We start from the raw sequence: 26,338 nt of genomic DNA, 5'->3' as shown, positions 1-26,338 counted from the left end.
GGGAAGCCTTGTCATGAAGATGGCAGAGCAACAAGATGAAAGGGGCTTGGAAAAAGGGTCTGTTGTTATCACGCTGACCCTGAGCCCTGAACTGCTCACACTTGGACTGCTGTGTGAGAGAGATGGCATTTATTCTCTCTTGTTTAAATCACTTCTGTTGCCTGAACCAGAATCCTAACTTTAAGGTACGTGTGTGCACGCCAAAAGCAAGGCATCACACAGAATTGATTTAGTACGAATTGGTGAAGGTAGACAAAGGAGGTGGTACTGCAGCAGGTCCTCGAATAGCGTCGTTCCCTTCAGAGTCATTCGTTATGACATTGATGCGATGCCAGAGGAACTTAACGCTTGTTTATGTATATATCGATCAGCCAGTGGCCAAATTGGTTTCATTAGACATCCTTTCATTTAAAGTCCCAGAACCAGTTGTTGATGTTAAAGTGAGATTTCCTGTATGTGCATTGGATTACTTACTGAAGGGAAATATTGAAAGTGGTGAGAGAGTAACATTAGCTGACATCGCATCTGAAACACATAGTCATCCAAGTCTGGTTTAATAATTCCTCAGAGCAGGCGATGGAAATAGTAAGTAAAATTTGGGATGCCTGAGAGGGAAAGTATAATATCCATGTCTCTTTCAAGATATGCTGATAAACCATTGCTTATGTATTAACCGTGAGGATTACGAGTTAATTCACACTATTTTTATTTTAGCTTAGCCTAAAATTAACCTACCTCCCCCTGAGCCCCTACCTGCTGAGTAGGGAAAATTACAAAATGTTCTAAATTAAAAAAATATTGCTAAAGCCTTCGTCCAGCATCACCATGTAAACAGTCCATTTATGTAGTATTCAGAGAAATATGTTTCATTTGCCATCCTTTCCTACTGCTGTCCTCCCTAATTGGTGCAGTAGACAGGGGGAGAGTAGAAGGGAGGGGAGAATGACTTACTTGAACTCATTGTAGCCATGACAGTCAAGTCTAGAGCAGGGGTCCTCAAACTTTTTAAACAGGAGGCCAGTTCACTGTCCCTCAGACCGTTGGAGGGCCGGACTATAGTTTTAAAAAAACAACAACTATGAACAAATTCCTATGCACACTGCACATATCTTATTTTGAAGTAAAAAAACAAAACGGGAACAAATACAATATTTGTATTTGAATGTGGCCCGCGGGCCGTAGTTTGAGGACCCCTGGTCTGGAGCCTTAGATTTGATGTGCCCTGCCTTCTCAGGTCCGGAGGTGATGGCTCTCACTGGGGTGCTCCTGGCATCACAGTTGATGTCTGTGGTTCTACAACTCATGACTTGCTTAGAGCTAGCCTGCTTGAGCTGCTTCTAAGTGCAGATCTCGGAATCTCTTACTGCCCAGGTCTCTGTAAGCTTATGGCTTTGGTGGTTGTCCCACTTGCTATATATTGGGCCAAGTAGCAGACCCAGTGTTTGCCAAATCACTTTCTATACTGAAAACTGGAGGTGCCTTGGTTAGGAAAGCTGAACCCCACAAGCTCTCCTGCCTAAACATGCCATGATCCTTTTTAGTGCCCATGTTGATAACGGGCTTCACTTGGGAGAAACTAAGGAGAAGGAATTAGGCAAGAATGATCATGAGATTTTGGGAAGTAAAAGAAATTAGCTGTGAGTAGAATATGACATTTATGTGCATGAGTAATGAGATGGGAACATGTGTTGAAGCAAACAAGAGTAAAGAAGATGATTTTATTTCACTTTAATCCTGGGAGAGATCTGACCAAAAGTTTCTAACTAAATTGTATAATTTTGAATAAAACTTATGTAGAATTTAAAAAGTTGGAAATTACAGAACTGTTTGTGAAAAAATGGCATTACTCACATATAAACACTTTTTTCCCCCAATATATTTCATATTTCCTTTTTTTTCATATATGTATATAGTCGTTAATATCTGCAGGTTTCACATTCATGAATTCAGCCAACTGTGGATCATATATTTGAAAATTTAAAAAATTCCAGAAAGTTCTAGAGAGCAACACTTGGATTTGCCATGTATGCCCTGAGCAATGTGCTGAATCCATGTGAGTGAAGGGATGTGTAGGCACCGTCTGCTGCAGCTGTGTGCAAATATAGGCCAGATGGAAGTACTGTGCCATTTTATACAGGAGGCTTGAGCATTTTATATAGGAGGCTTGGATTTTGGTGTCTAAGGTGGGGTCCTGGAACCAATCCTCTGTGGATACAGAGCAACAACTGTATTTACATACGCAGTTTAAAAATACTACATATGTTTACCTTTTCGCTATAAATTACCTTTGTGTCTTGCCGTTTAGAATACTGGTATTTTTCTTGTCAATTAATGTTAATTCATGATGAGTTAAGGAAATCTACACTTTGATACTCATTAATTACTAATATTTTTCCCTCTTCTGTAGTTTGCCTTTCCACTTTATTTATGGTGATTTTAAAAAACATATGTAGGTTTTGGCGGTTTTTGTTTGTTTTCTTTATATATCTATATATTTATATATTTGTATATTTAAACCTAGACGACATTTAAAAATGTCAGCATAAAGCCAAGCTCTGTGTCAAAGAAACCGAACCTGACCGTGGCCTAAAGAAGACAGCTTCTTATTTCTCCCATGTAACACATCTCTGGCGAAATAGTGCTGGGTGCTGTGCCTCGCGGGGGCATTCTGACTTCTGTGTCCCCCGCCCCCGGGCGCTGTTGGAACAGGACCTCAGACACACCAGTTTTCCAGTTCATACGAAGATCAGGAGAGAGAGAATCGAAGGCTGCTTTTCCTTTTTACACACACGCGGCTTGATGAGAAATGTGATGTGCCTTACACTTAGCAGCAAGGAAGGGTAAGAAATATAGTCACTAGTTACCATGTTCCCAGGCACTGCTCGTATTACAATAGAAGGAGAGAACCAGTTTTATGGGCAGTCACAAGATTTCACCACACTTTTTCTTATTTCTCATGGTCTTCTAACAGTTCATATAAATATTCACTTACATTTTCTTTTACTTTCTTCATGACCCTCTGTTCCTCCCTTCCTCCCTTTCTGTCTTCCAGCCAGTGAATAAATGTTTATTGCTCGCTCTCCTGCTAGGTGCCAGGAGTAAGCTTTGGGGAAATCATGGTGATAAAAATCAAGAGCTCTCTTCTCTCATAGCTTGTAGTCCAGTGGGTGAGGAAGATGTGACATCAGTTGTTCTGGGTGTGACCCATAGACCCTGGAGGCCCTGAGACCATGTTCATAATAGAACGATGTTTGGCTTTTCTATCCTGTTATTACCTCTAATGGTACCAAAGTACTACTGGGTCAAGTCAGTAGCACCCAATTATTCTAGTACTCATGGTATTCTTTGCTACTATGCACTTGTGATTTAAAAAAAAAATGATGAAGTTCTAAAAGTCATTATTTTCATTAAACCTGGATCATTAGGTACACAACTCTTTAATATTCCGTGTGACCAAATGAGAAGTACATCTGAAGTACCTCTGTATGTTGAAGTATGCTGCTTAATCTGAGACAAAGCTATGTGTGATTGCGTTATGAATTGAACTGATTGCCCTTTTCCTGGAATACCATATTTACTTGAAAGAATGACTGATAGATACATTATGGTTAGTTGAACTTGTGAATTTGGCAGAGTTAGTCTGTCATGTCAAGGAAAACAGCTAACAGTATTTGTTGCCAATAATAAAATGTGAGCTTTTGCACACAAAAATTGAATAAATAAAGTTTAAAAAACTTGTCCCTACCACTGTGAGCTTGACATCTCCCAAGACCTAAGGCCTTTCCTGGTGAAATTATGGGTAATATTAAAAGGCAGGGTTTTTTTTGTGTTTTTTGTTTGTTTATTTTGGTATATTGAAATTACATTAACATTCAATTCTGCATGACTCAGTAAACTAATTTCCATATCTACATGGGTCCAAGATCCATTCCAAGTACAGAATAGACCAATGGATTTTAAAATGTCAAAGTATGAAAACTTCATAGAAATGCATTATAACCAAACTTTAAACTCTCCTATTCAAATTTTGGTGTAGGCTATCCACAGTTATCTGTAAATGCTAATGATATGGTTCTTCTTATCCTAACTGCATAATTATATGAAAATGGATTTTCTTTATATACTTCAGCCAAAGTAATATATTGCACCATATTAAATGGGGAAGTAGATATGAGAATCCAGCTCTACCTCAGTGGTTCTCATTCTCTGGCTTGCATCAGAATCACCTGGAGGGGTTGTTTTTGTTTTTGTTTTTGTTTTTTTATTGCTTAAAGTGATACAAAGGGTATTACATATGTGTCCATTCCCCCCCCCCCCCCCCGCCCTAGTGGAGGGATTGTTAAAGCACAGATTGCTGGGCCCACTCCCAGTGTTTCTTACTCAGTGAATTCTGGGTGGGGCCTGATAATGTACATTTCTTAAGTGTTGCTGATACAGTTGGTCCTTAGATCATACTTTGAGAACCACTGTTCTTTTTCTTTGGATTTATTGGACAAACCTATTTGAGTTGACATTTGTGGGAAGAAATAAAAAGATTGGGTACAGCACTGGTGGTTTTACTTAGTGGTTAGACTCAGTGTCAACTGGTAGACCGAAGGATTGCAGGTTTGATTCCAGGACAAGGGTATGTACCTGGGTTGCAGGTTTGATTCCCGCCCCCCGGTCGGGCACATGCAGGGGACAACCAATTGATGTGTCTCTCTCTTATCAATGTTTCTCTCTCTCTCTCTCTCTCTCTCTCTCTCTCTCTCTCTCTCTCTCTCTCTTTCTCTCTCTCTCTCTTCCTGTCTCTTCTTTTCCTCCTTCTCGTCCTCTACCTTTTCCTCCTTCACCCTCCTTTCCACTCTTCTCTAAAAATCAATGGAAAAAATATCCTTGCTTGAGGATTAACAACAACAAAAAGATTGGGTACAGGTATAGAGACAATGGCTGGAAGTGCCCTTAGTCACCAGAAGTTTGGGAATTAAGTATAAATTGAGCAGAACAGCATGTTCAGTGTCTGAGGCTTTACCCTACTTACAAGCTAACAAGTTAGCCTATAACAGTTTCATGGTTGCTAACAGAGGACAAGAGACTTCTGGTTCAGAGACAAAAGGGATTTTATTACAACAATTGCAGTTGCTAGAAAATTAGCATTTATTATGGTGATTTCCCAAGCCCAATTCCCGAAGGACAAGAGAAAGAGAGCTAGGTGATGGCTATATAAGCAGCGGGTAATGTTGCAGTAGAGGAACCCTGAACTTAGGGATCCCCAATGTATTTTTTCATAATGTGCAGTAAGCCCGCCTGACCTTTGTCCCAGAGGACACATTATCTTTATATACTGGACAGTAAACAGACCTGCCCTGTGCTCCAGAGCGAGGGGAGACATTGTCTTCCAGGACTGTTTGTTCTCTATTGAAACATCCTTGAAAAGATGATGGGAACAAAAGGCAGTGCCTCTGCCCACACATGTTCAGAAGTGTGAGAGAGACCCAGGGAAAATGGTAAGTTGACATAGGAAAAGTTGAAAAAGTTTGCATATAAATTAATGACTTACTTGGTCATAAATTATAAATAACTGAACAAAAGGCATGAGAATAAACGAGTCTTAGACAAAGCAATATATGGTTCCCTAGTGAAGGAGAACATTCTCTGCCTGTGTGGCTCCAATTATTTTCATAAACGCATGTAACTGTCACTGGGAGAAAAATTCCTCATGTTTATAGGATCTGTGTAAACTATAAAACAAAACAAGTTTATGAATTTACAGGGTGGGGTAAAAGTAGATTTACACTTGTGAGTATGGGAAACAGTTTATTCTTGTATTCTTATTCATTAATGTATTCCTTGATTATTGTATTATTTTCCATAGAAACAACTGTAAATCTACTTTTGCCCCACCATGTATATGTAAATATATACAAATATATATATATATATATAAATATATCAATTTAAAAGTAAAATTAATATAATATGATAGTGATACATTAACTACAATAAATTATATTTGCAATATGATTTTTTGGATTTAGCATATCTCTTTTACAGTGTAATGAGTAATTTTCCACATTTTTTCTCGATCTACACGTCTATAACTTTCTTTTGTAAAGCCTACAGTGATTATCATTTGACCATCACTTGGCTCAAATGCATCATTAACTTTTGTTTTTCCCTCATTAGCTCAAGATAATTAAAGTAATATTACTTGGCACAAGGTTAGTCCAAACTTTTTGGATCTGTGTCACAGAAAGCAAACTTATAACTGGCTCTCCTAGCTTGGAAATCAGGGTGACATTGTCTTCAGTTATGACGAGTGAGACACATTTCCTGCTTTGCCCAAGTCAGTCCTGGTGTATGCTTGTGCCCCCTCCAACGCTCCAGAGTGTTCCATTCTGGGTGGTAAGCTGTAATGCTTTCCCTAAGTATGACTTCCTCTAAAGGTTCAGGTGTGTGGTCAGGCTGCTCTCATCCTAGGGTCCTCTCATTCTCAGTGCTGCTTCCCTGTTTGGGCTCCTTCTTTAAACGGTGTATTCTGTGATGTGATCATGGAAAATGGCTTCTACAGCCTACATTATACATCATCCTTTTAGTGCTGGGATTTTTCTCGATACCTTTCACACAAAAGGCCAGGAAAGGTACCTGATTGGTGCCTAGATCTTATTTTTTGGGTGAGGTGGGTGAGGGTGGGAAATCACTGTATCCAAAGTGATTATTTTGTAAGTTTTATACATATACTAGAGGCCTGGTACACAAAATTCATGCACGGGAGGTGGAGAGGTGTTCCTCAGCCCGGCTTGTGCCCTCTTGCAATCCAGGACCCTTGGGGTAGGGTACCTAGGCCTGGCTGGTGATCAGGGCCTATCGGGCTTTCCTTCCCCTGGCTGCCGGCAGCTGGCCCCATCCTGCCGCTGCCACTGCTTGCAATCTGTGCGGCGCTGCCCCCCCTAGCCCACCACTGGTCGCCTCCCTCTGTGGGTGACAGGTGTGGGGTGTGATCGCTTGGCTGGCCTGTGCCACCCTCTGTGGGGTGATCATTCGTTGGCCCCACACACCTGCCACAGAGCCATCAGCCGGGTGGCCTGGGCTTCCCTCTTTGGGACAATTGCGGAGCCCTCCCCATCCCCGATCGATTGCCCCTCCGGCCGGTGACCTGGGACTCCCTCTGTGGAGCAATCGATCAAGGAGCCCCCCCCCCTTCCCCTCGATCACCCTGTAGAGGATGGCCTGGGCCTCCCTCTGTGGGGCGATCATGGGGCAATGGCAGGGCCCCCTGACCAATTGGATCGCACCCAACTTGGCTGGCCTGGCGCCAGTGTGTGTCATAGCATGGTTGTCCAGAAGGTCGTTCCGTTGTTCGGTCACTTGGTCAATTTGCATATTATGCTTTTATTATTATAGATATATAAATATGAAAAATGTTGCTTTATATAACATCTATAAGCATGAAGAATTTTAGTCTCTATGACATACAAACTCTGATTGGCCAGCTAGAAACAAACAGATGGCCCCTTCCTTGGTGGTTAGGGGTTTAGTGATTGACACCCAAACCAGATATAGTGGTGGATGGATGAGGCCCTAAGCAAGGTACAATATCTAGTGCTTTGTGTCTTAGGCACCTATAAATACAAATTCAAATATAGAGCCTGAAATTGTATGGCTCTGTTCAGTTTCAGACCCAGAAATTATATGGCTCTGTTCAGCCATATAGATTCATTTAAGTGACTCAGAATTTCATAAATTATTTATCATTATACAAATTAAAACAATGAATTAATTCTTGCAGAAAACTTGTAGACCTCCAATAATAGGCTTGTGGCATTCAGTCCTTCATCCTTCCTCACCCTCACCTTGTGAATCTGCAGACTTGACTTGTAGACACACTGATTTCTCAGTTCAGTTAGCTGATGTGCGTGGTCTCTTTGGGCTGCCAGGAAAGGGCCCACAGTTCATTGTTTTGTCCTGTCTTTCTAGAGTAGCCTTGAGTGTGCATCTATTTTTGCTATGTCTGATAGCATGATACCTATCTCAGGCATAAATGACTCAGGCGGTAGCTATTTTATGAGAAATTAAGATTGGAGAGAGTGGGGAATTTGGACGATACAGATTCTGATATTTACAGTCATCAGCTTATTGTTACATTCCAGAATGTCAGAAATGTCTTAAAAATATGTACATGTAAATTTAGAAAAATGTTTTGTTGTATAGTTTATGTAGATCTTATAAACATGAGGAATTTTGCTCCCGATGATAGTAACATGAATTTATGAAAATAATTTCAGGCGGAGAATGTTCTCCTTCCTTAAGGAACCATACATTACTTTGTCTAAAACTCAAGTTTATTTGTTCTCATGTCTTTTGCTATGATTTTTGACTAGTAAATAATTAATAGAGGATGGGGCAAAAGTAGGTTTACAGTTGCTTATATGGAAAATACAATAATAAATAATACAAGAATAAGCTGTGTTTCACCTACTCACAACTATAAACCTGTTTTTGCCCCACCCTGTATATTCATTTAACTATAAGTTCAGAGCTTTTCATACTTAAATTTAATCATTTAGATTCTTACCCCTGTTAGGGAATTAGAACTAGAAGCAAAATCTCCCAACCCAAGAATTCTTTTCACAAAAGTAGTAGAGAAAGAAAACACTTTCATCATTGAATAAGCATTGACCCCGAGTGTGGTGTGCATCTCAGGTAGTCACTAAAGATTGCCGGGACAAAAGAATCTCATCCCCGTATATAGCCAAGGTGATGCAACCGATTGCATACATGTTTTCCAAATAAACGGGAACAGGTCCTTAAATAAGAGGCTGGACAACACCTTTTGCCACACCTTATAGTTCATCCTAACTTGACCTGTTAACTGGGGAGACCATCTGTGTCAGATAATTGGCCTTATCTAGAGGAGAAACAAACTTTTCATAACTTTATGACAGTTTTGCAGCTTGAAGGAGGTACCCACCCAAATTAGGATCCTACCTTCCCACGTAAAGGGGAAGGTGGGGCACCATCTCCTCTCTTAATGTTTACATTTCAAAGAAGTGGCTCCCAGGTCCTAGAGGAAGACATTCTGGATCGTAAATCTGATTTTAAGAAAGGCCTATTTAGTTTCCAGAAGTACCCATACATATATGGGCATATATGTGTGTGTATATTTATTCTCACACACCACACATACATTTGAAAGAGGAGAAAGTACTTATAATGTTTCTAAAATAAATGCTCTAAGAAAAAGGAGGGGAGGGAAATCTTTTTCTTTAAATAGGGATAATTAAGCCTCTTGTTTTTAATTTATATTTGCCCTTACTCTCACTTTCTTTGCTTCTATCTTAAATATTAGGACCTTGATTTTATTAATCCTATAGTAGCACTGTGATAAATAGAAGTGACTTCAGATGCATTTGTAATTTGGATGTAATTGCAATTTAGTTTAAATTGAATGTAAAAATTTTAATTTGTTCCTTCTACATCAAAAAGTAGGATTTCTTAAAAAGTAGATTAGCATTTTAATAGCTGCCTCACGCCCCCCTAACTGCAGAGGAGTTCTGTCTCTGTTACTGAGGGATGCTCCTTTGTCCTTCACCATCGCTGTGGTGCCTTAGCATCAATGCTGAGCTCCACTTCCTGCACCTGCTGTGCTCAATACTTGCTCTCAGAGGTGCAGTTTTCCATCAGTCACTTCCTCCTTAGAGAGAAGCCTGAGGGACCACCTTAGTGATCTCACCTGTGTCTTTATAGTTACTGGCCAAACGTGACCAGCCACACTGCATGCATTCTTGGCTCCTTGGGAGTTACAGTCTCCCTTCCTACTCATCTAAAGTCTCTCTCAGTTCAGTGACCAACCACCTTGTTGACAGTTACTTTCCAGGCCACCTGGTTACCTTGACCAGCCTGACCTAGTGACTGCAGTGGTCACACACTTCGATCTTTCCTGACCAATACATGTTATATAGTCCTTGTTTCTTCTTAAAAGAAGGGTGCTCCCAACCTTTTAAACCCACCTGGATTTAGGTGAAAAGCAATAGCCGCCTAGCTGAGTATTGTTAGGAAAATTTACCCTTTTCTTTCTTGCCCCTCCACTAACTTTGAGGGGTTATTTTTGTTTTTACATATTGCTTTCTGCCAGTTTCTCAAACATGAGTGTGTGGACTTGAGAACAACCTTTAACTAACTCTCCCTCTATGCTAGGTTGAAAGAATGCCAGTATTTAGAATGTTGGAACCATAACTGTGCAGCATTTGTAATTTTCCTACTAGGGCTCTGCATAGAAGTGAGAATTGAAATCTAGTTACAGAAATTGCTAAGCTTTGAAAGATATTTTTTTTTTTGGCACTTCTGCCTGTAGGACACGTATTCCACAAAGAGTACTTGCTATTAGCAAGAAATTAAGTAGAAATTCAATTAACAAGAAAGCCATCCCCCTACTTTAATGTTAAACAGGTAGCAGGATTTTTTTTGAGCCACAAGCCTTTGACTAGAAGATGCTCTTGCAAAGTAAACTGAGTGTCTCATGCCACCAGTTATTTTAAGAGATGTGCAGCGAATTAGAATTTAAGATCATGTCTAACACCAGGAAATTTTTTTTTTCTCATGAAGATTTAAAAATTTTTACCTGTGTTATATGTAGTTTGACTGGTAATGATTATGCTCTTTACTATTTCTGATGTTTCTCCTTGAGTGGCTCTCAGACCCTACTAGCCTATCTCAGGTAGTAAGCCCTTCTCTAGCCATTTGAATTGTTGCGTTTCACTGACAGAATGGGTGGCTGGTTGTTCAGTGAAGCTCACTGTGCCTATGGAATCCCCTTTGTGTATGGATACTGGGATCTAGATGGTTCCATTATAGCATGGCTCCTGCTGACTCAGTTTACAGTGCCCTAGGAACCCACAAGTCCTTCTTGAAGATAGCCCTGCTGGGAACTGCCTGGGTGCGATACTTGGGTGGACCTCTCGAATTAGAGAAATGTGTGAGCCATATGCTTACAATTGTGCTTTTTCACAGAACCAAGTACACTGTTGTTAATTAATAAATAATGGGTTGTTTATCTTGGAATTATTTTTATTGGCAGACTCCCAGAAAGGTTCAAAGCTATCTGGAAATGAAGAATGCCCTCATTCTTTATTCAGCTCCTGCTTTTCTACTCAATGTACTGATATCTTGGGAAAATAATTTGAATATCAAATCACAAGTAAAATTTAAGCAATATTTCCTCCAAAGAATTTCAAATAGGACATTTAACTATGGCCTGTTCTCAAATTCCTCTGATAATTTAGTGTGTGTGTGTGTGTGTGTGTGTGTGTGTGTGTGTGTGTGTAGCTGGAGGGGGAGAGGGGTAAAGAGAAGGAAGCCCAGAAATGTGCCATCTGATTGTATCAGTCATAAATAGCTTAAATAAATTCAACTACATTTCTGGTCGATTGTGTGTCTAACACAAGATAGCTGCTGAGAATTCAAATAGAAATAAGTGCAAAGTCAGAGGCAACAGGAATCACTTGGGGAGCGGGTCAGGAAAGGTTGATGGCGATAAGTGTGATGGTTGATAGAGGATCACCAGGGTGGCAAGAGGAAGTAGAGCAAATCACCTTTTGTTAAGGGAAACTGAAGATGTGTGGCATGATCAGCAGTAGGTGGTCTTGGGACTATAAGTTGTATTCAGCCATGCTGGGAGCATAAAGCACTGGAGGAATGGCTAGGAGAAATGGGAATAGAGCCCAGATAATGAAAATCCTGAGCCCTGTCTCTCAAATGGCAATAAATATGTTCAAGATATGTAGCTGTGGCCAAAGACAATGTGCAGCTAAACCAGCAATTTTCAACCCTTTTCATCTCATGGTACATAAACTAATTTCTAAAATCCTGCGGCACAACAAAAAATACATATTTTTGCCAATCTGACAAAAAATGGGTATAATTTTGATTCATTCATACTGGACAGCTGTTGTTGTGTTAGCTATTGTCTTTTTTTTTTTTTTTGACAATTTAAGGAGAAAGAGATCCGGGTCCCTGACTAAATAGTAAGGTATTGCATGTTTTAAAAATTCTTGCAGCTTACCAGTGTGCTGGGGCACACCAGTTTAAAATCACAGAGCTAAACAATAGAATTGTAATATCTTATTTATGTTCTATACACAGATGTTCTCAGTATCTACCAATCAGGATAAGCCTGACAAATAATTGATCTAATTTATGTAAAGATAGTAGCTACTGTTAAGTGTGAAGGATAAGAGAGCACTACTTTATAAAGGCCATTTCATTAGTAACATTTTTTTTTTCAAATATATTTTATTGATTTTTCACAGAGAGGAAGGGAGAGAGACAGAGAGAGTTAGAAACATCGATGAGAGAGAAACATCGATCAGCTGCCTCCTGCACATCCCCCACCGGGGATGTGCCCGCAACCCAGGTACATGCCCTTGACCGGAATCGAACCCGGGACCTCTCAGTCCGCAGGCTGACGCTCTATCCACTGAGCCAAACCGGTTTCGGCTCATTAGTAACATTTTTATATTACAATGGCATACTGGCAGGGACTCACATTGTGTGGAGACCCTACATTAGTAGAGAGTGAAGGAGAGGTTTGGAATGGGCTAAGGAGCCCTTGTCACTTGGATGACAAGGAAGATAGAAAAACAGGGGAAGACCTTTTTGCCTTGCATAAGCCATTGCCTCCTGGTGCAGCAAATCATGTTGGTGAGAACAATGGTGGTAGAACATACATTGCATGAGACGTGGCTATTTTAATGTATAATATGTTAAAATTACTTTTATGTGACTTCTTGGCATCACTGCCATCTACACCCCAAAAGTCAAAGGTTAAATTATGATTATTGGCCAGGCAGTTAAAACATGTTTTAATGGGAAGCTGAAAATCTTGAATAAAACTTATTTATAGTGCTTTAATTTATAGATTAAAATTTTTAATTCTTTGAAGAATATATGTGGACAACAATAAAAGGGTTTTTTTTTCAGTTGAGTTTTATTTATTTAAGTATTATGAAGTAATAAACAGATGGGACTTATTTTTGGGAACTTGTCTATGTGTTTGGAAAACAACGAAGATAGTTTTGATATAAAATAAAATTCCACCTTAAGAGACAGAAGGAGAAAGAAAAACAAAGTTGGATATACATCTGATGAAGTTAGAAATGACTTATTCTATATAATTTTACCTTTTTTAGGTGCTGGTGAATCTGGGAAAAGTACAATTGTGAAGCAAATGAAGTAAGTAGATTTAAAACATTAAATTTGTATTTTTATGTGAAAATGTACCCTTCCATCAAAGGAAGTAAGTGTTTTCTTTTTCCCTTTGTCTCATTAGAATCATCCATGAGGCTGGCTATTCGGAAGAAGAATGTAAACAGTACAAAGCAGTGGTCTACAGTAACACCATTCAGTCAATTATTGCTATCATTAGAGCCATGGGGAGGTTGAAGATAGACTTCGGTGACTCAGCTCGGGCGGTAAGTTATTAAATTCTTCGGAGCAGGCCTGATGAGTATAAAGAATAATAACTGGCACAATACCATGCCACAAAACAGATTTATCAGGTATCTCAGTACCATTTTATAAAAGGAATCAAAGGATGGTGAGTGAAGTCAGAAGCTTTAGAAGTGAATGAAATAAGAATACACGGAGTGTGTAATCTCCCCTTTATAGCTAGAATATTCTCCTTATCCATCAGAAGATTTGGACAATTTAATAACTGCTGCCATGTTTTCTATATATCATGTGATATTGGGTTCCTCCCTATCTCCATAACAAATTTTAGTCATTACTGCTGAGTTTAGTAAACTGCCTACACTGGCATTCTTCTAAATTTGTTTTTATAATTTGGAATGCTGAAATGATCTAATTATTTGTATTCGTGCCCAGACTAAAAAGCAATCTAATCTCTTATAATGAAAACAGAATAAAAGCTTGCATGTCTTTAGAATAGGAAAATAACTGGCTATGAGGAAACACATACCAGAATGTCAGAGCTAAAGACAAGGACCTTAGGAGACAAGTTTCATTTTTTGTGTATAGTTTTTTCTTCACTGATATATTTTTTTTAATAACTGGTATAAAACTTGACCTTCCTAGAAAACGTTAACTGAAACTTCAGCTTAATTTTTATTTTTTTGTATAAAGTAGATGTATTATTATTATTGCTATGACTACATTTTTATAATTCCTTTGTATTTTTATGTATTCAAACGTGTGTATGCCACCTCCCTACTAATAGTATGAAGATTTTTTTTGTATAGAGGCTATTTATACTTAATAGGGAAAAAAAATGAATGAAGGCAACCTTAGAAAATACACATTAGATCAGTGATGGCGAACCTTTTGAGCTCGGCGTGCCAGCATTTTGAAAAACCCTAACTTAACTCTGGTGCTGTGTCACCTATAAAAATTTTTTGATATTTGCAACCATAGTAAAACAAAGACTTATATTTTGGATATTTGTTTTTATATTTAAATGCCATTTAACAAAGAAAAATCAACCAAAAAAATGAGTTCGCGTGTCACCTCTGACACGCGTGTCATAGGTTCGCCATCACTGCATTAGATAAATCCATGAAATCTGTGTGTTTTTTTTGTTACCCTAACATTTATTTATAGGTTACTAGGCCATGTTAATTTTCTAACCATCTCCTTTTAAACAAAGATTTAAAAGCTTAGTGTAATGAATTAATATTTTCAAGTAGATTTTAAGATTGTTTTCAATAATAATTCATAACTTTCTTCTAAATTGTCATTTCTGAAACAAGATCTGATCATATCCAGACATTTTTTGCTTTATCTACTGTCCATTCAGTCTGTAACTTTTATCAAATGCTTTTTGAGCTCTTAGTCTTACACAGAAGGGAACCACCCTTAGATAAAATTCAAGAATTTATATAAATTGTACTTTACACTAATTCTGATTATGGTAATTTGAACTTTTTATCAAATTCTCATATACGATATTCTGCATTCATATCTTACATGTGATTAGAGAGCAAGCTTTTGTGGCCTCCAAGAAGTAATGAAGGGTCAGTGCAAGCAGTTGTTTATGAAGTCTTTTTATTTCTTATTTTTCTCTCAAAGAATGTTGCCATTTTCTGCCTTTTTAGAAGAAAAAACAATATAACTTGGACTTTGTTTCAAGACTGAGAGTAACTGCTCTCACCACTCCTTTTGGACTCTAGTTGTACCCTAGCCACTGTTCACCCTCAGCCTGCTCTGTTTTATGATAGCTATTGTTAACCACTTCAGGCAAATGTGTTCATGCTTCCACTTTGTTTTGATCAGTTCACTCTGTCTTCTGTTGACTTGCGTCTACATAAGCTTACACATAACTTCAAGGCTCTTGGAAGTGTGCAAAGACATAGGGATGAATTAAACATGGCCTGGGCATGAGGAAGGGACCTTGAAGCTTGGTAATGAAACGTGTGAAAATTTCCTAGACAAAAATAGGGAAAGTGCATTCTATAAAATAAGAAACAGCATATTCAAAGGGTGAATATATTTCTATTTCTAAATAATTAATTCCTGGAAGTATTATCGTTGAGTTGAAGGATAACTAGATTTTTAATTTTGATAAGTACCGCAGATTTGCTTTTAGAAGAAAAGCAACGTGAATAGTCTTTTCTAGAAATTGTGCATCAGTGTCTACCACACTCTGGCCAATTTAGATATTATCAGCATTTTAATTTTTAATATCTCATGAGTGAAAAATATTTCTCTTTTTCTTTTTTAGTTTTTGTTTTCCCGATTTTTAGTGAGGTGAGAAATCTTTTTTTCTTTCATGCACTCCTCTTAATGTTCTTCACTCAATTCTGTTAAATTACTTGTCCTACTCACATTGTGTCTCTTGAAATATCAAGGATATTAACCCTTTTTATACTTTGCAATTTTTTCTCAATATATTTCTTTCCCTTTTTTTAAATAGTATTTTTCTTATTACAGAACTCTTAATTTTGCTTTTGCAATTGATTCTGACTTCTATGTTGTGTCTTGTTAGATATTCAACTTAAAATTACTTGAAAACTACTCTTATTTTTCTAGAATGTTCAGTTTTATTTCTTTAAATTTATATCTTCACCCACCTGGAAATGTGAGATTGTATAATCTAAATGTATGTTATAATCTGATCATCTCTTGCCTTACAACCATTTATTAAATACTCCATTTCTCAGTGACTTGAAAATGTGACCATTAGCATTAAATTGTCTGTGTTTCTGGGCTGCATTCTTTTTCCCCATTGATATATTGTTTTCTTTCCTAGGTCAGTCACTTATTAAATCTTTAACCTCTATAAGATTATCCTATATAATAAAGAGCTAATATGCTAATTAGACTGGATGGCAGCATGACCTTCCTAGACAACCTTCCACCAGTGGGTGGGGGGTGGGGCCGCCAGGCAGCTGGGGCCCATGGGACAGCTGGGGCTGCTGCGAGGGCCTAGGCAGCAGCTGGGGCTACAAGGGCTGAGCCCCTTGCACGAATTTCTGTGCATCAGGCTTCTAGTTTCATTATAATAAGATGGAAATAATAATAACATCTACTTTGGAAGGTAGTGAACAGTAATGACATAATGAACATCAGGTGTTTACCACATGCTTTGGTCATAATAGATGCTCAATAGATGTTTGCTGCTGCTATTGTGATTATTTATAATTATTTGACCACTATTATTATTCTTGTCAAAATCACATTATTTTAGTCTCTGTTGCTTCATAGGATTTGGTATTTGGTAGGGTAAGAGATGCATCTTACTGTTGTTCTCTTACCAAAATACCAAGGTTATTATGTGTCTCTGAACTTGAGAATCAGTTTCCTCACATCCCTGTTGAGACAAAACAAACAAAAAGCCTGTTGGTATCTTGTTTAGAATTACATCTTAATATGTAGGTTAATTGGGTGACAATTGCCTAAAAAGAATGAACATTTTAAGAGATGCTGACTTATTTGCTGTGGTTTGCTTCATAATTGGCAACTACTAGATTTGCAAAGCATATTACACATTAGTTATTTAAAATGAGAGGAAACAAAATTGTTTTTAAGGATGACTTAGAGCATTGAAATTTTGTACCTAATATCCTTTCAAAACTCTCTCAGAATTCGTGTATTCAGTCTCTGGATGATGATGTATTGATAAATTAGATCCTCCTAGTAGTGTGAAGCTAGGGAAGCATTATGTATGGGCATATTAGCATGTCCAAGACACTGCATTGCTTAAAACAGTGTGGCTCTAGGTGGCCCATGGACCAATTTCTGTCCATAAGCACAGGATGAGTACAGAATTAAGAGTCAGCATTCCAGTGGTTCTCAACCTTCCTAAGGCCGCGACCCTTTAATACGCCGGGTACTCGTATGTGGGGGCATCTGCATGTGGGCGGACCCGCCTGGAGGTGGATAGAGGAGCGGTGTCTCGGTTCCTAAGACCATCGAAAGTATGTGTTTTCCGACGGTCTTAGGCGACCCCTGTGAAAGGGTCCTTCGACCCCCAATGGGGTCGTGACCCACAGGTTGAGAACCACTGATTCAGATAGATTTCTAAGCATTCGTAGACTAACTCATTTATATATTAACTCTGATAGTTTAAGAAAATGGGTTTATATTGTACTTTGTCATTTAAATTTTATTTTTCTAATAGTGTTCTGAAATAGTTTGGAAACAAAAAGAAATCAAAACACAGACCGGGCCTTCATCACAGATAGTTTGACAAGTACTTAACTTGGAATAACTTCGGCGATAAGGAGCAGAAAGCCTTGCCCTGAGTTGACTTATACAAGCTCTCATTCTCCCTAATGCCTCAGCTGGCTCCTGCACAGTGGCCACTTCTCTGTTCCTCTAATTTGTAATTAATTTCTTTAGTTAGTTTATGTCTGCCTGCCAGGTTCTGCAGATTGCTTTTAAGAAAGGTTGTACCAATTTGCCTTCCTAGCAGTAGCTTAGGACAAGACCTTTTCTTAGCACTCTAAGCAGCAAAATTTATGAGTGTTACATTGAAAAACTACTGAGTAATTTATTAAATTGTCTTTCAATTTCATTTACATTTTCAATTTTTAGGACATTTTTATAGTTTTGTTATCTTTAATGACTATTTAAGGGCTTAAAGCATTTAATTTTTTAAAAATCCTTATTGTTGAAAGTATTACTGATTTGTTTCTCTGTTAGTGGTCTATTTTATCCCTTCTTCATTTACCTATTGGGAGTCTTGGTGTTTCAGTTATCTATTTGCTTGTTTGTATGTACATGTGTATTAATCCTTTGCCCACCAATATATATCAGTGGTTCTCAACCTTCTGGCCTTTAAAATACAGTTCCTCATATTGTGATCCAACCATAAAATTATTTTCGTTGTTACTTCATAACTGTAATGTTGCTACTGTTATGAATCGTAATGTAAATATCTGATATGCAGGATGGTCTTAGGCGACCCCTGTGAAAGGGTCGTTCGACTGCCAAAGGGGTCGCAACCCACAGGTTAAGAACCTCTGATATATGTGTTCTCTCACATTTTGCTTGCCTTAATCTATGGTTTTCATTTATTTAAATCTTCCCTTATTATTTCTTCCATTATTTTTAAATTTAGAAACATCTTTAAACCAAAGATTTACCAAATATTCATGCTATTTCAAAAGTATTTTAGGGGAGTAAAATTTAGCTTTGCTACTTGTGTTTGTTCTTTAATGCCTCAAACTCATTTTGTTATATGTATGGAGCAGGGTCCTCAAACTACGGCCTGCAGGCCACATGCAAATACAAATACTGTATTTGTTCCCGTTTTGGTTTTTTACTTCAAAATAAGATATGTGCCGTGTGCACAGGATTTTGTTCTTGGGTTTTTTTTAAACTATAGTCCGGCCCTCCAACGGTCTGAGGGACAGTGAACTGGCCTGGCCCCCTGTTTAAAAAGTTTGAGGACCCCTGGTATGGAGTAAGGATCGACATTACTACTTTCTTCAGATGGCTATCTTAATTATTAATTTTTTTTGACAGTCATATTCTTTCCTACTAATTTACCTTGCCAACTGTCATATAAGTTCAGATTTAGGATTCTCTTTCCTGTTGACCTGCATTAACACCATTGCTATGTACATTGCAGGCTTTTCATATCTGATCATTTTAGCCCACTCTCTCCAGTACTTTTCAAAATGTTCCTAGTTATTTCTACTTGTTGTTTTTCCAAGGGAGTGTTTGGTTTTGTATTCTGGCTTATGTTTGAGAACTAAAATTATATAGGATTATATTGTTTTCGATTCTGAGAAATATTGATTGATGTGTATAGCAAAGGGATATTAACCTTCATTGGAAATGTAGTATGTGCCTCCAGCACACTATTTTTCTATTTCCCCCAATTCTTGGAACGATTATCATATTTCTGTTTCTCTTTTAGCAAAAGGTTCTATTGTCCATATAAAGAACCCTTCAACATTTTTTATTTTATTAACTTGAAAATAAAAATATACATTTATAAGATGCATAAAAGTTGTATTTGAGTAACACATTTATTGTAATCTCCCTTTCTGACACAATGAAGCTCATGCTCACTGCAGTTGAGTAAGAATTTTTGCCATTGCTGTTTAGTTAAAATTAACTTAGATTCTTTTAATTTTAGTCTTTTCACCCCTTTTAAGCAGTTCTCTAGGAAAAAAAGAAAAATAATTTCCTTGCCTGTCATTTTCACTTTGATTTACACTTGCATTTTTAGAGAAAAAATGTTTTACATTTATGTATTTCTTATTCAAAGCAAATCCTTGAAGTCTGGGATTGCTACCATGAGATGGTGACTCCATTCAAGTTCTCAGGATTTCCTTAGGGGCACATTAACTCTGATGGAAGCAGTATAGCCATCTTCAAATTGTAGGAGTTGTTATGTGTTATAGAGTTGTGGTGGATTAAATATGTGAATAGTTCTCATATGTGCTGTCCAGAATTGTTGGCAAAGTTATTAATGAAATGATTGAGCTCAACCATTAAAACTAAAGATTTCCATAGATATATCAATCATGACATCAGTATATTATAAGACTATCATTTTTTTTTTTTTAGTTCGTATTGTAGAAGTGCTTTCTGGTATTTTCTACGTATACTCTAATCTCATTAATAAATCTGTCCGCTCTATCACAGTAAAGAATCATTTAGCCCGTGTTTAAAAATTGCAGTCTCATTCCTCTCCTTTGTTTTAGATAGCTTTGATTATAAAAAGTGTTCTTATAGAATTGAAATTGATACCTTCTACCCTAAGAATTCTCCTTTTTCTGCACTGTTTCCAAATACAAAATTGGCTCTTTCTTACCTTTAATGACCCTTACTTAATATGTCAGAGGACAGCCACCATGATCCCTCAAAATCTCTCGTCCCCATCCTGGACAGACTCTTCTGAGTTCTCACAGAGTGGCTGACAGCTTCAAATAAAATGCGCTGTCGCTCAGTAAATGCAGCATGTCAAGTGTTCCCTGACCACCAGTGGGAAATGGGGCCATATTATGTCGCTTGACACACTAGCATTTTAGTTATTTTGCTGAGTTATCAAAGCATGCAGTTATATGAACTGGAACTTACAGCCTCTAAACCATCTTATTTTCATTTAGTTCTGAAAACAATAACTTGGCTACGTCCAAACAATTTTCTTGCTACTTACAGTTGCCTGGCAAATAACACTTCTTTTTAACATCACAAATGAGTTCTGTAAGAAGCTCTACCAACCTGTAGTCCTTCTGACTAAATTCCAGTCTTTACTTCAGTAGTCCCAATCCTTTTCCGCTCTATGTCACACTGTTTGGGTACACGCTACTCTTGTTTATAAATATTTCTGAGTAACATTAATTTACCCGAATCTTGAGAAACCTCATTAAATGGCAACATAGGATCATTGTCATTATTTTGCTATTTTTAATTTATCCTGTCTTAGGCCATGGTTATTTACTCATTGTTGACTGACTAATATGTGTGATTGGGTGACTAATTATTTGTGGAACTTTAATAAGTTGTTTAACCTCTCTATGTCTTGAGTCCTTTTTATACAAAACCAAAAAATATGTAGACTAATTTCTAAAGTACCTTCCTGCTTAAATTTATTACCTCATCTCCAGATAGCTGAATGCCCTGCTAATGACATGGAAATGAATATTCCAATTATTTTTTCAAGGGAAAGAGCCTATTTTACGTTTGATGAGGAGGAGACATTTTTGAATGTCACAGAGGGTGCAGTTCATAAATACAGCTTCCAAGTTTCTCATGTCTTTTCTTCAGGCTTCTTCCTAGAAAGTGAGAAGAGAATGTGACTTTATAACCCATACTAGAGGATGTTAGTCTTTTCTCTCAAGACATTTTATTGCAGTTGAATAAGTATGTCATAATGAAAACTCATTTAAAAAACTCACTAAGTAAAAAGCACTTTTCCTAAAATGGATGAAGGACATTGTTTGATGTTTAATAAAAGTGACCAAATTTAGGAATTTCTCATACATATATATACATATATATGTGTATATGTATGTATATAGGTACATATATATATGTATATGTATATGTATATGTATATGTATATATGTATATATATGTAATTATTAGGAAAAGTGAATAATTGTTTACTGGAGTTAGTGCTAAGAATGACTTGAAACCATGTTATGTTGGGGTGTATTAAGTATATTGTATATGTGTTACTTGCTCGCATGCATTTCTCCTGTGATTTACTAAAAAGGGAAACATATGCTGACTAATATGTTCCCATGCTGAGAGACTTAATTATTTTTCATGATGGCTCCATCTGAAAATGCTTCACAAATTGGCAGCAGAATGAATTAGCTAGTACTCTCTGCGAGCCTGTGTCACCAAACGCTTATCTTCTGTCCACCTTGTCATAATGTGTACCATCGCTTTATAAACATCGACTCCAGTACTTTGAAAACATGCCCGTTGAGAAAAGTAGGGATTGCCCCCCACCCAGCTAACATCAAGCTACAAGTCTCAGGCTAAGGAGAATCTCTGTGGAGACAGCAGCTTCCCATCTCCCTCACTTTTGATGAACTATGTGAAAACCTGAAGACTAGTGTTGTGCTATCCAGCACTGTAACTGCTACCCACATGTGGCTGTTGAGTGTCTGGAAAGTGTCTAGTCTGAATTGAGATGCGCTGTCTGTATAAAGTAAACACCAGATTTTGAAGACTACACATATATTAAAAAAAAGACTCTGAAATGTCTTGACAGCATGTTGAAGTGATATTTTATATATAGGTTAAATAAAATATATTGTCAAGTTAATTTCACCTTTTATCACATTTTGAAATCTATTAGAAAACTTAGAATTTTAGGAGCAGCTCAAGTTAGATTTTTTTTCTTTTGATCGCACTGGCCTACAGTGCTTGATTACCTGTGGATAAAGAATAACTGTACACATAATCTCAGAACCTAAGGAAATTTAATTAACTTTATATATAGTATTCCTTTATTTAACTTTTTTGCATGTTGTCTTCTATATGCATCATGATTTTTTCTATTCCAAAGCTGTTCTTATTTTGTTTCCTATATCTGCATTAGCAAACACCTGCCCCTACCTCCTGACCCATTGATTTTAATGTGCAGTAGTCTCCCCTTATCTGTGGGGTTATGGTCCAAGACCCCCAGTGGATACCTGAAATCAGGAATAGTATTGAATCATTTAAATGTATTTATATATTTACATACTATGTTTTTCCTGTACACATACCTGCGATGAAGTTTAACATAATTTAGGCACAGTAAGTGATTGACACAATAATTAATAAAACAGAACAATTATAACAATATACTATAATAAAAATTATGTGAATGTGGTGTCTCTCTCTACCTCTCAAACATCTTATGGTACTGTACTCAGCCTTCTTGTGATGGTGTGAGTTGATAAAATGCCTACGTGCTGAGATGCAGGGAGGTGCATCACGTAGGCACCGTGATCTAGCGCTAGGCTACTCCTGACCTTCTGGTGATATTTCAGAATGAGGATCATCTGCTTCAGGTGATCCTGGGTCATGGAGTAATGACCATGTCAGTGTATGGAGAAGTTGACCATGGGTAGATGAAACTGCAGAGAAAAAACTGCAGATAAGGGGACTATTGTATACACCTTCAAAAATCTTCTGAAAACCTCAGATCATTCTGTGAAATTAGTCTTGCTTACGTCCACATTGATTTCTCTCTTCTTTGAACTTAATTTGCTTCTATAAAGAACATCAGAAAGCTAACATTTAATTAAATTCTATTTTAAAATAATCTCTACCAGTGTTCATGTGTTTCTTAGATTAGACACATTTTGGGGAAGGAGTGGCAAGGCATACATTCTTTTGTTTTCTCAAAAGGGATAATCTTCAGTGTACAACAGACTGTCAGTGGAAGGTTGATTACTATGTCCCCTCAGGAGCTGTGAGTGTAGTCTTTCTTCCAGCTCCCTCGTGCCCTGATAGCTATCACACAAAAACCCACAAAACATAGACACGTGAGTCAAGATTATGCTCTTTTGGGTGAACCAACTTTTTGAAGTGGCGCTTTAGAGAAATAAAAGTTATGATACTTACCAAAAAAACAGAAAGGAAATTCACTGTTGCACTTTTAGTCATCTATGATGCTCCCTTTGTACTTTTTATCTGTAAAGTGTTTTTACTTTTAAAAAAAAATATGGTCTTTGAATGTTCAGGATGATGCACGCCAACTCTTTGTGCTTGCTGGAGCCGCTGAAGAAGGTTTCATGACTGCAGAACTTGCCGGAGTTATAAAGAGATTGTGGAAAGATAGTGGTGTGCAAGCCTGTTTCAACAGATCCCGAGAGTACCAACTTAATGACTCTGCAGCATAGTAAGTAATCCTAACGTCAGAAGTAAACGGTCATGAGTAATTACTCGCAAATTAAGTCTACCTCCAAGTCAGTTTTACTGCAGAACTGGCTAACACATTCGTGTAAAACTCAGGATTCTCAGAATGACAATGTTTGAAAACTTTCTGTCTTTTGTGTGTGTTTGTAGATAGCAATGTTGTTAGTTCCTTTGTGTTTAAAAGTGTCTCACGAGACTCATGCTTATGTAACTCAAACTGAAAATGTAGAATGGGACGGTTTCCAGTATATTTCCAAGAAAGTAATTGGAACTTCCCGAAGCTTACTCTCAATGTGGGTGTACCTCTAGTTTGCCTGAGATGAGCCAAAGGGAAGGGTAACTTGTTTGGGTTCTTTCCCTTATACTCATAGTGCCTGAGAACAGTGACTTGTCCAGTGTCAGGCAGCTGGATGACATGCACCCCTTTGAAGGGGCGCATGGTGATTCCAAGATAGGTTCTCACTGAGTAAAATAGCGCTAAGCTTGAAAATTGTCCTTGTATGTGCCCTGTTGCGTTAGACATTGTTTACAGATATCTAAGTCAGTTTTTTGAAGAAAAGCCTGCCCTGATTTTCCAGATAGTGGCCCAGAAAGTTTGTAAAGTAAGTTGTGATAGGAACTAATCGGGGAGCATTCTGCTTGGTGATCTACAGAGAATTAAAAGTCAAGTATTGATTTCCATAATTGGCACACATACTCAGCAATGTCAGATATGATACAAGTAGCATTCATTGGCCTTAAAGCTGTGCTGTGCACTCGCTTTACTTTCCAAGTTTGTTCTTGACAGAGCTATGGGATCAGAGGGACACAAGTGAGGTTAGATTGAAGGTGACTGGCAATCTAACCAGAGTCTAGATCAGCGGTCGCCAACCTTTTGGACCTCACAGACCACCTGTGGTCTGCAGACCACCGGTTGCCGACCGCTGGTCTAAGTAAATACATTTTGCCACAGTGAAAAGCATGGCTAGGCTTATTGTATAGCATGTCATTTGTGGCACTTCAGAGTATTCAGTGTGTGTTACATGAATGATTTAGTGTGAATGAATAAATGATATATGTTACTGTGTAACCCTTAACATTTTTATAACACTATATTTTAAATATTTTACAAGTATGTAAACCATATATATTATCACATATGTAGCATATATATGTGTATATATGTATACACACACACACACGACATTTCTTACTGAATAGGTATCCCACCTCTCCCACTGGTGTCACTTCTACTAGGAAATAAATATTCCTTGACTCACTGAGGTGCTTGCCTCGCTGTTTTATGTACTCATATTATGATATATTTTCTTTCCTAGCACTCACAGATTTACATTTATTTTGAATTCACTTAATTTCTACTTGTATTGAGAGTATTTGATTATTTTCTCTCTCTGCCACTACACTGGCAATGCAGCAAAGTCTGTCATCATTATCTTGTTGAAATATAAATGTGCATTGTTTTTAGACTATTAGAATTATAGCAGTTTTAAGCAAAGAAATGTATTTATGAGTAATGAGAGCACATTTTAAATAAAAGTAGCTTTGTATTTTATAGGGACAGTTAGTAAAATCTTGCCATGGCCTGTTTGGTTTGTTTATTAAATCAAATTATTATTTACAATAATAAGGTATAACATTATGTATGTGGAATTAAAAACAGATAAAGTACAGGGGGATTATTACCAATACAATAAAAAATAATAAGATTCTTTTAAATTAAGTAGGTACAATACAGATAACTCAAGCTATTATATCTCTGTGTATTTTTGTATGGCAATAAGATACATGTACCTAAATGTCTAAAACATTTTTGGTCACTAATTCGGTGTTTGGATAGTTGTCCAGCTTCTTCTGCAATGAGTCCATTATTTATTGAGTTCTTTTGTTTGCAAGACCCAGTCTCAATAGCTAAGGAACAGTTTCAGAGATTAACATCAATTAAAGTTGAAATAGTTGGTGCCTCCTGTACTTGAACTTATTTTCTAAATTGTCTTTTACATTCTGCCCTAATTATTGCCAAGCACTGCAGGGACACTCTTCACATTCAGCTGACCGTAGGATTGATTCCAGATTCTCAATTTAGGTTGTGCGTGGCCCGTTAGCAACCTTACTGTCTGAGAAACCGTATCCTGCCTCCATGCTGTTATACTGCTTGTCCTGATGGGAACGACGTTTCCTTTTTTCTGTCCCATCATCCAGATGTCTAGCTACACACCTCACTATCCTCGAATCCTTCTTTAACTACTCAGGTTCACATTAATCTCTGCACACATGGACTTTCTGTAACATCCTGGACTATACCATATAATTTGACACAAATTATACAAAGTAATTGTATTTTGTGACACCACCACATTTTGATATCACAATGTATTTGGCATTATTGACCCAGAGTGTTGAATGAGTGGTTAAAATCAGCAAGAAGTAAAATTTGAAAGTTGATTTAGAAAGCCAGTAAAATTCAGAGTAAAGTGTCACGTGTAGTGTTTTCCTGTGTGTAACTGAAGGCAGGTTGAAAAGGAACAAC

At 37.5% G+C, this 26,338-nt stretch overlaps 1 protein-coding gene across 1 annotated transcript in view; it reads left to right on the top strand.

The window, feature by feature from the left end:
• Positions 1 to 26,338, top strand: part of GNAI1 (G protein subunit alpha i1) — a 79,883-nt gene that overhangs the window by 39,282 nt on the left and 14,263 nt on the right. Inside the window, exons 2-4 of the mRNA XM_081102601.1 lie at positions 13,167 to 13,209; positions 13,307 to 13,448; positions 23,637 to 23,794. Of these exons, the coding sequence (XP_080958727.1) occupies positions 13,167 to 13,209; positions 13,307 to 13,448; positions 23,637 to 23,794 (343 nt within the window). The remainder of the gene's footprint in view (positions 1 to 13,166; positions 13,210 to 13,306; positions 13,449 to 23,636; positions 23,795 to 26,338) is intronic.

The sequence above is a fragment of the Myotis nattereri genome (assembly GCF_964212035.1).
Source record: "Myotis nattereri genome assembly, chromosome: 11".
Classification (NCBI taxonomy): Eukaryota; Metazoa; Chordata; class Mammalia; order Chiroptera; family Vespertilionidae; genus Myotis; species Myotis nattereri.
This window is presented reverse-complemented; position numbering and strand designations above follow the sequence as displayed.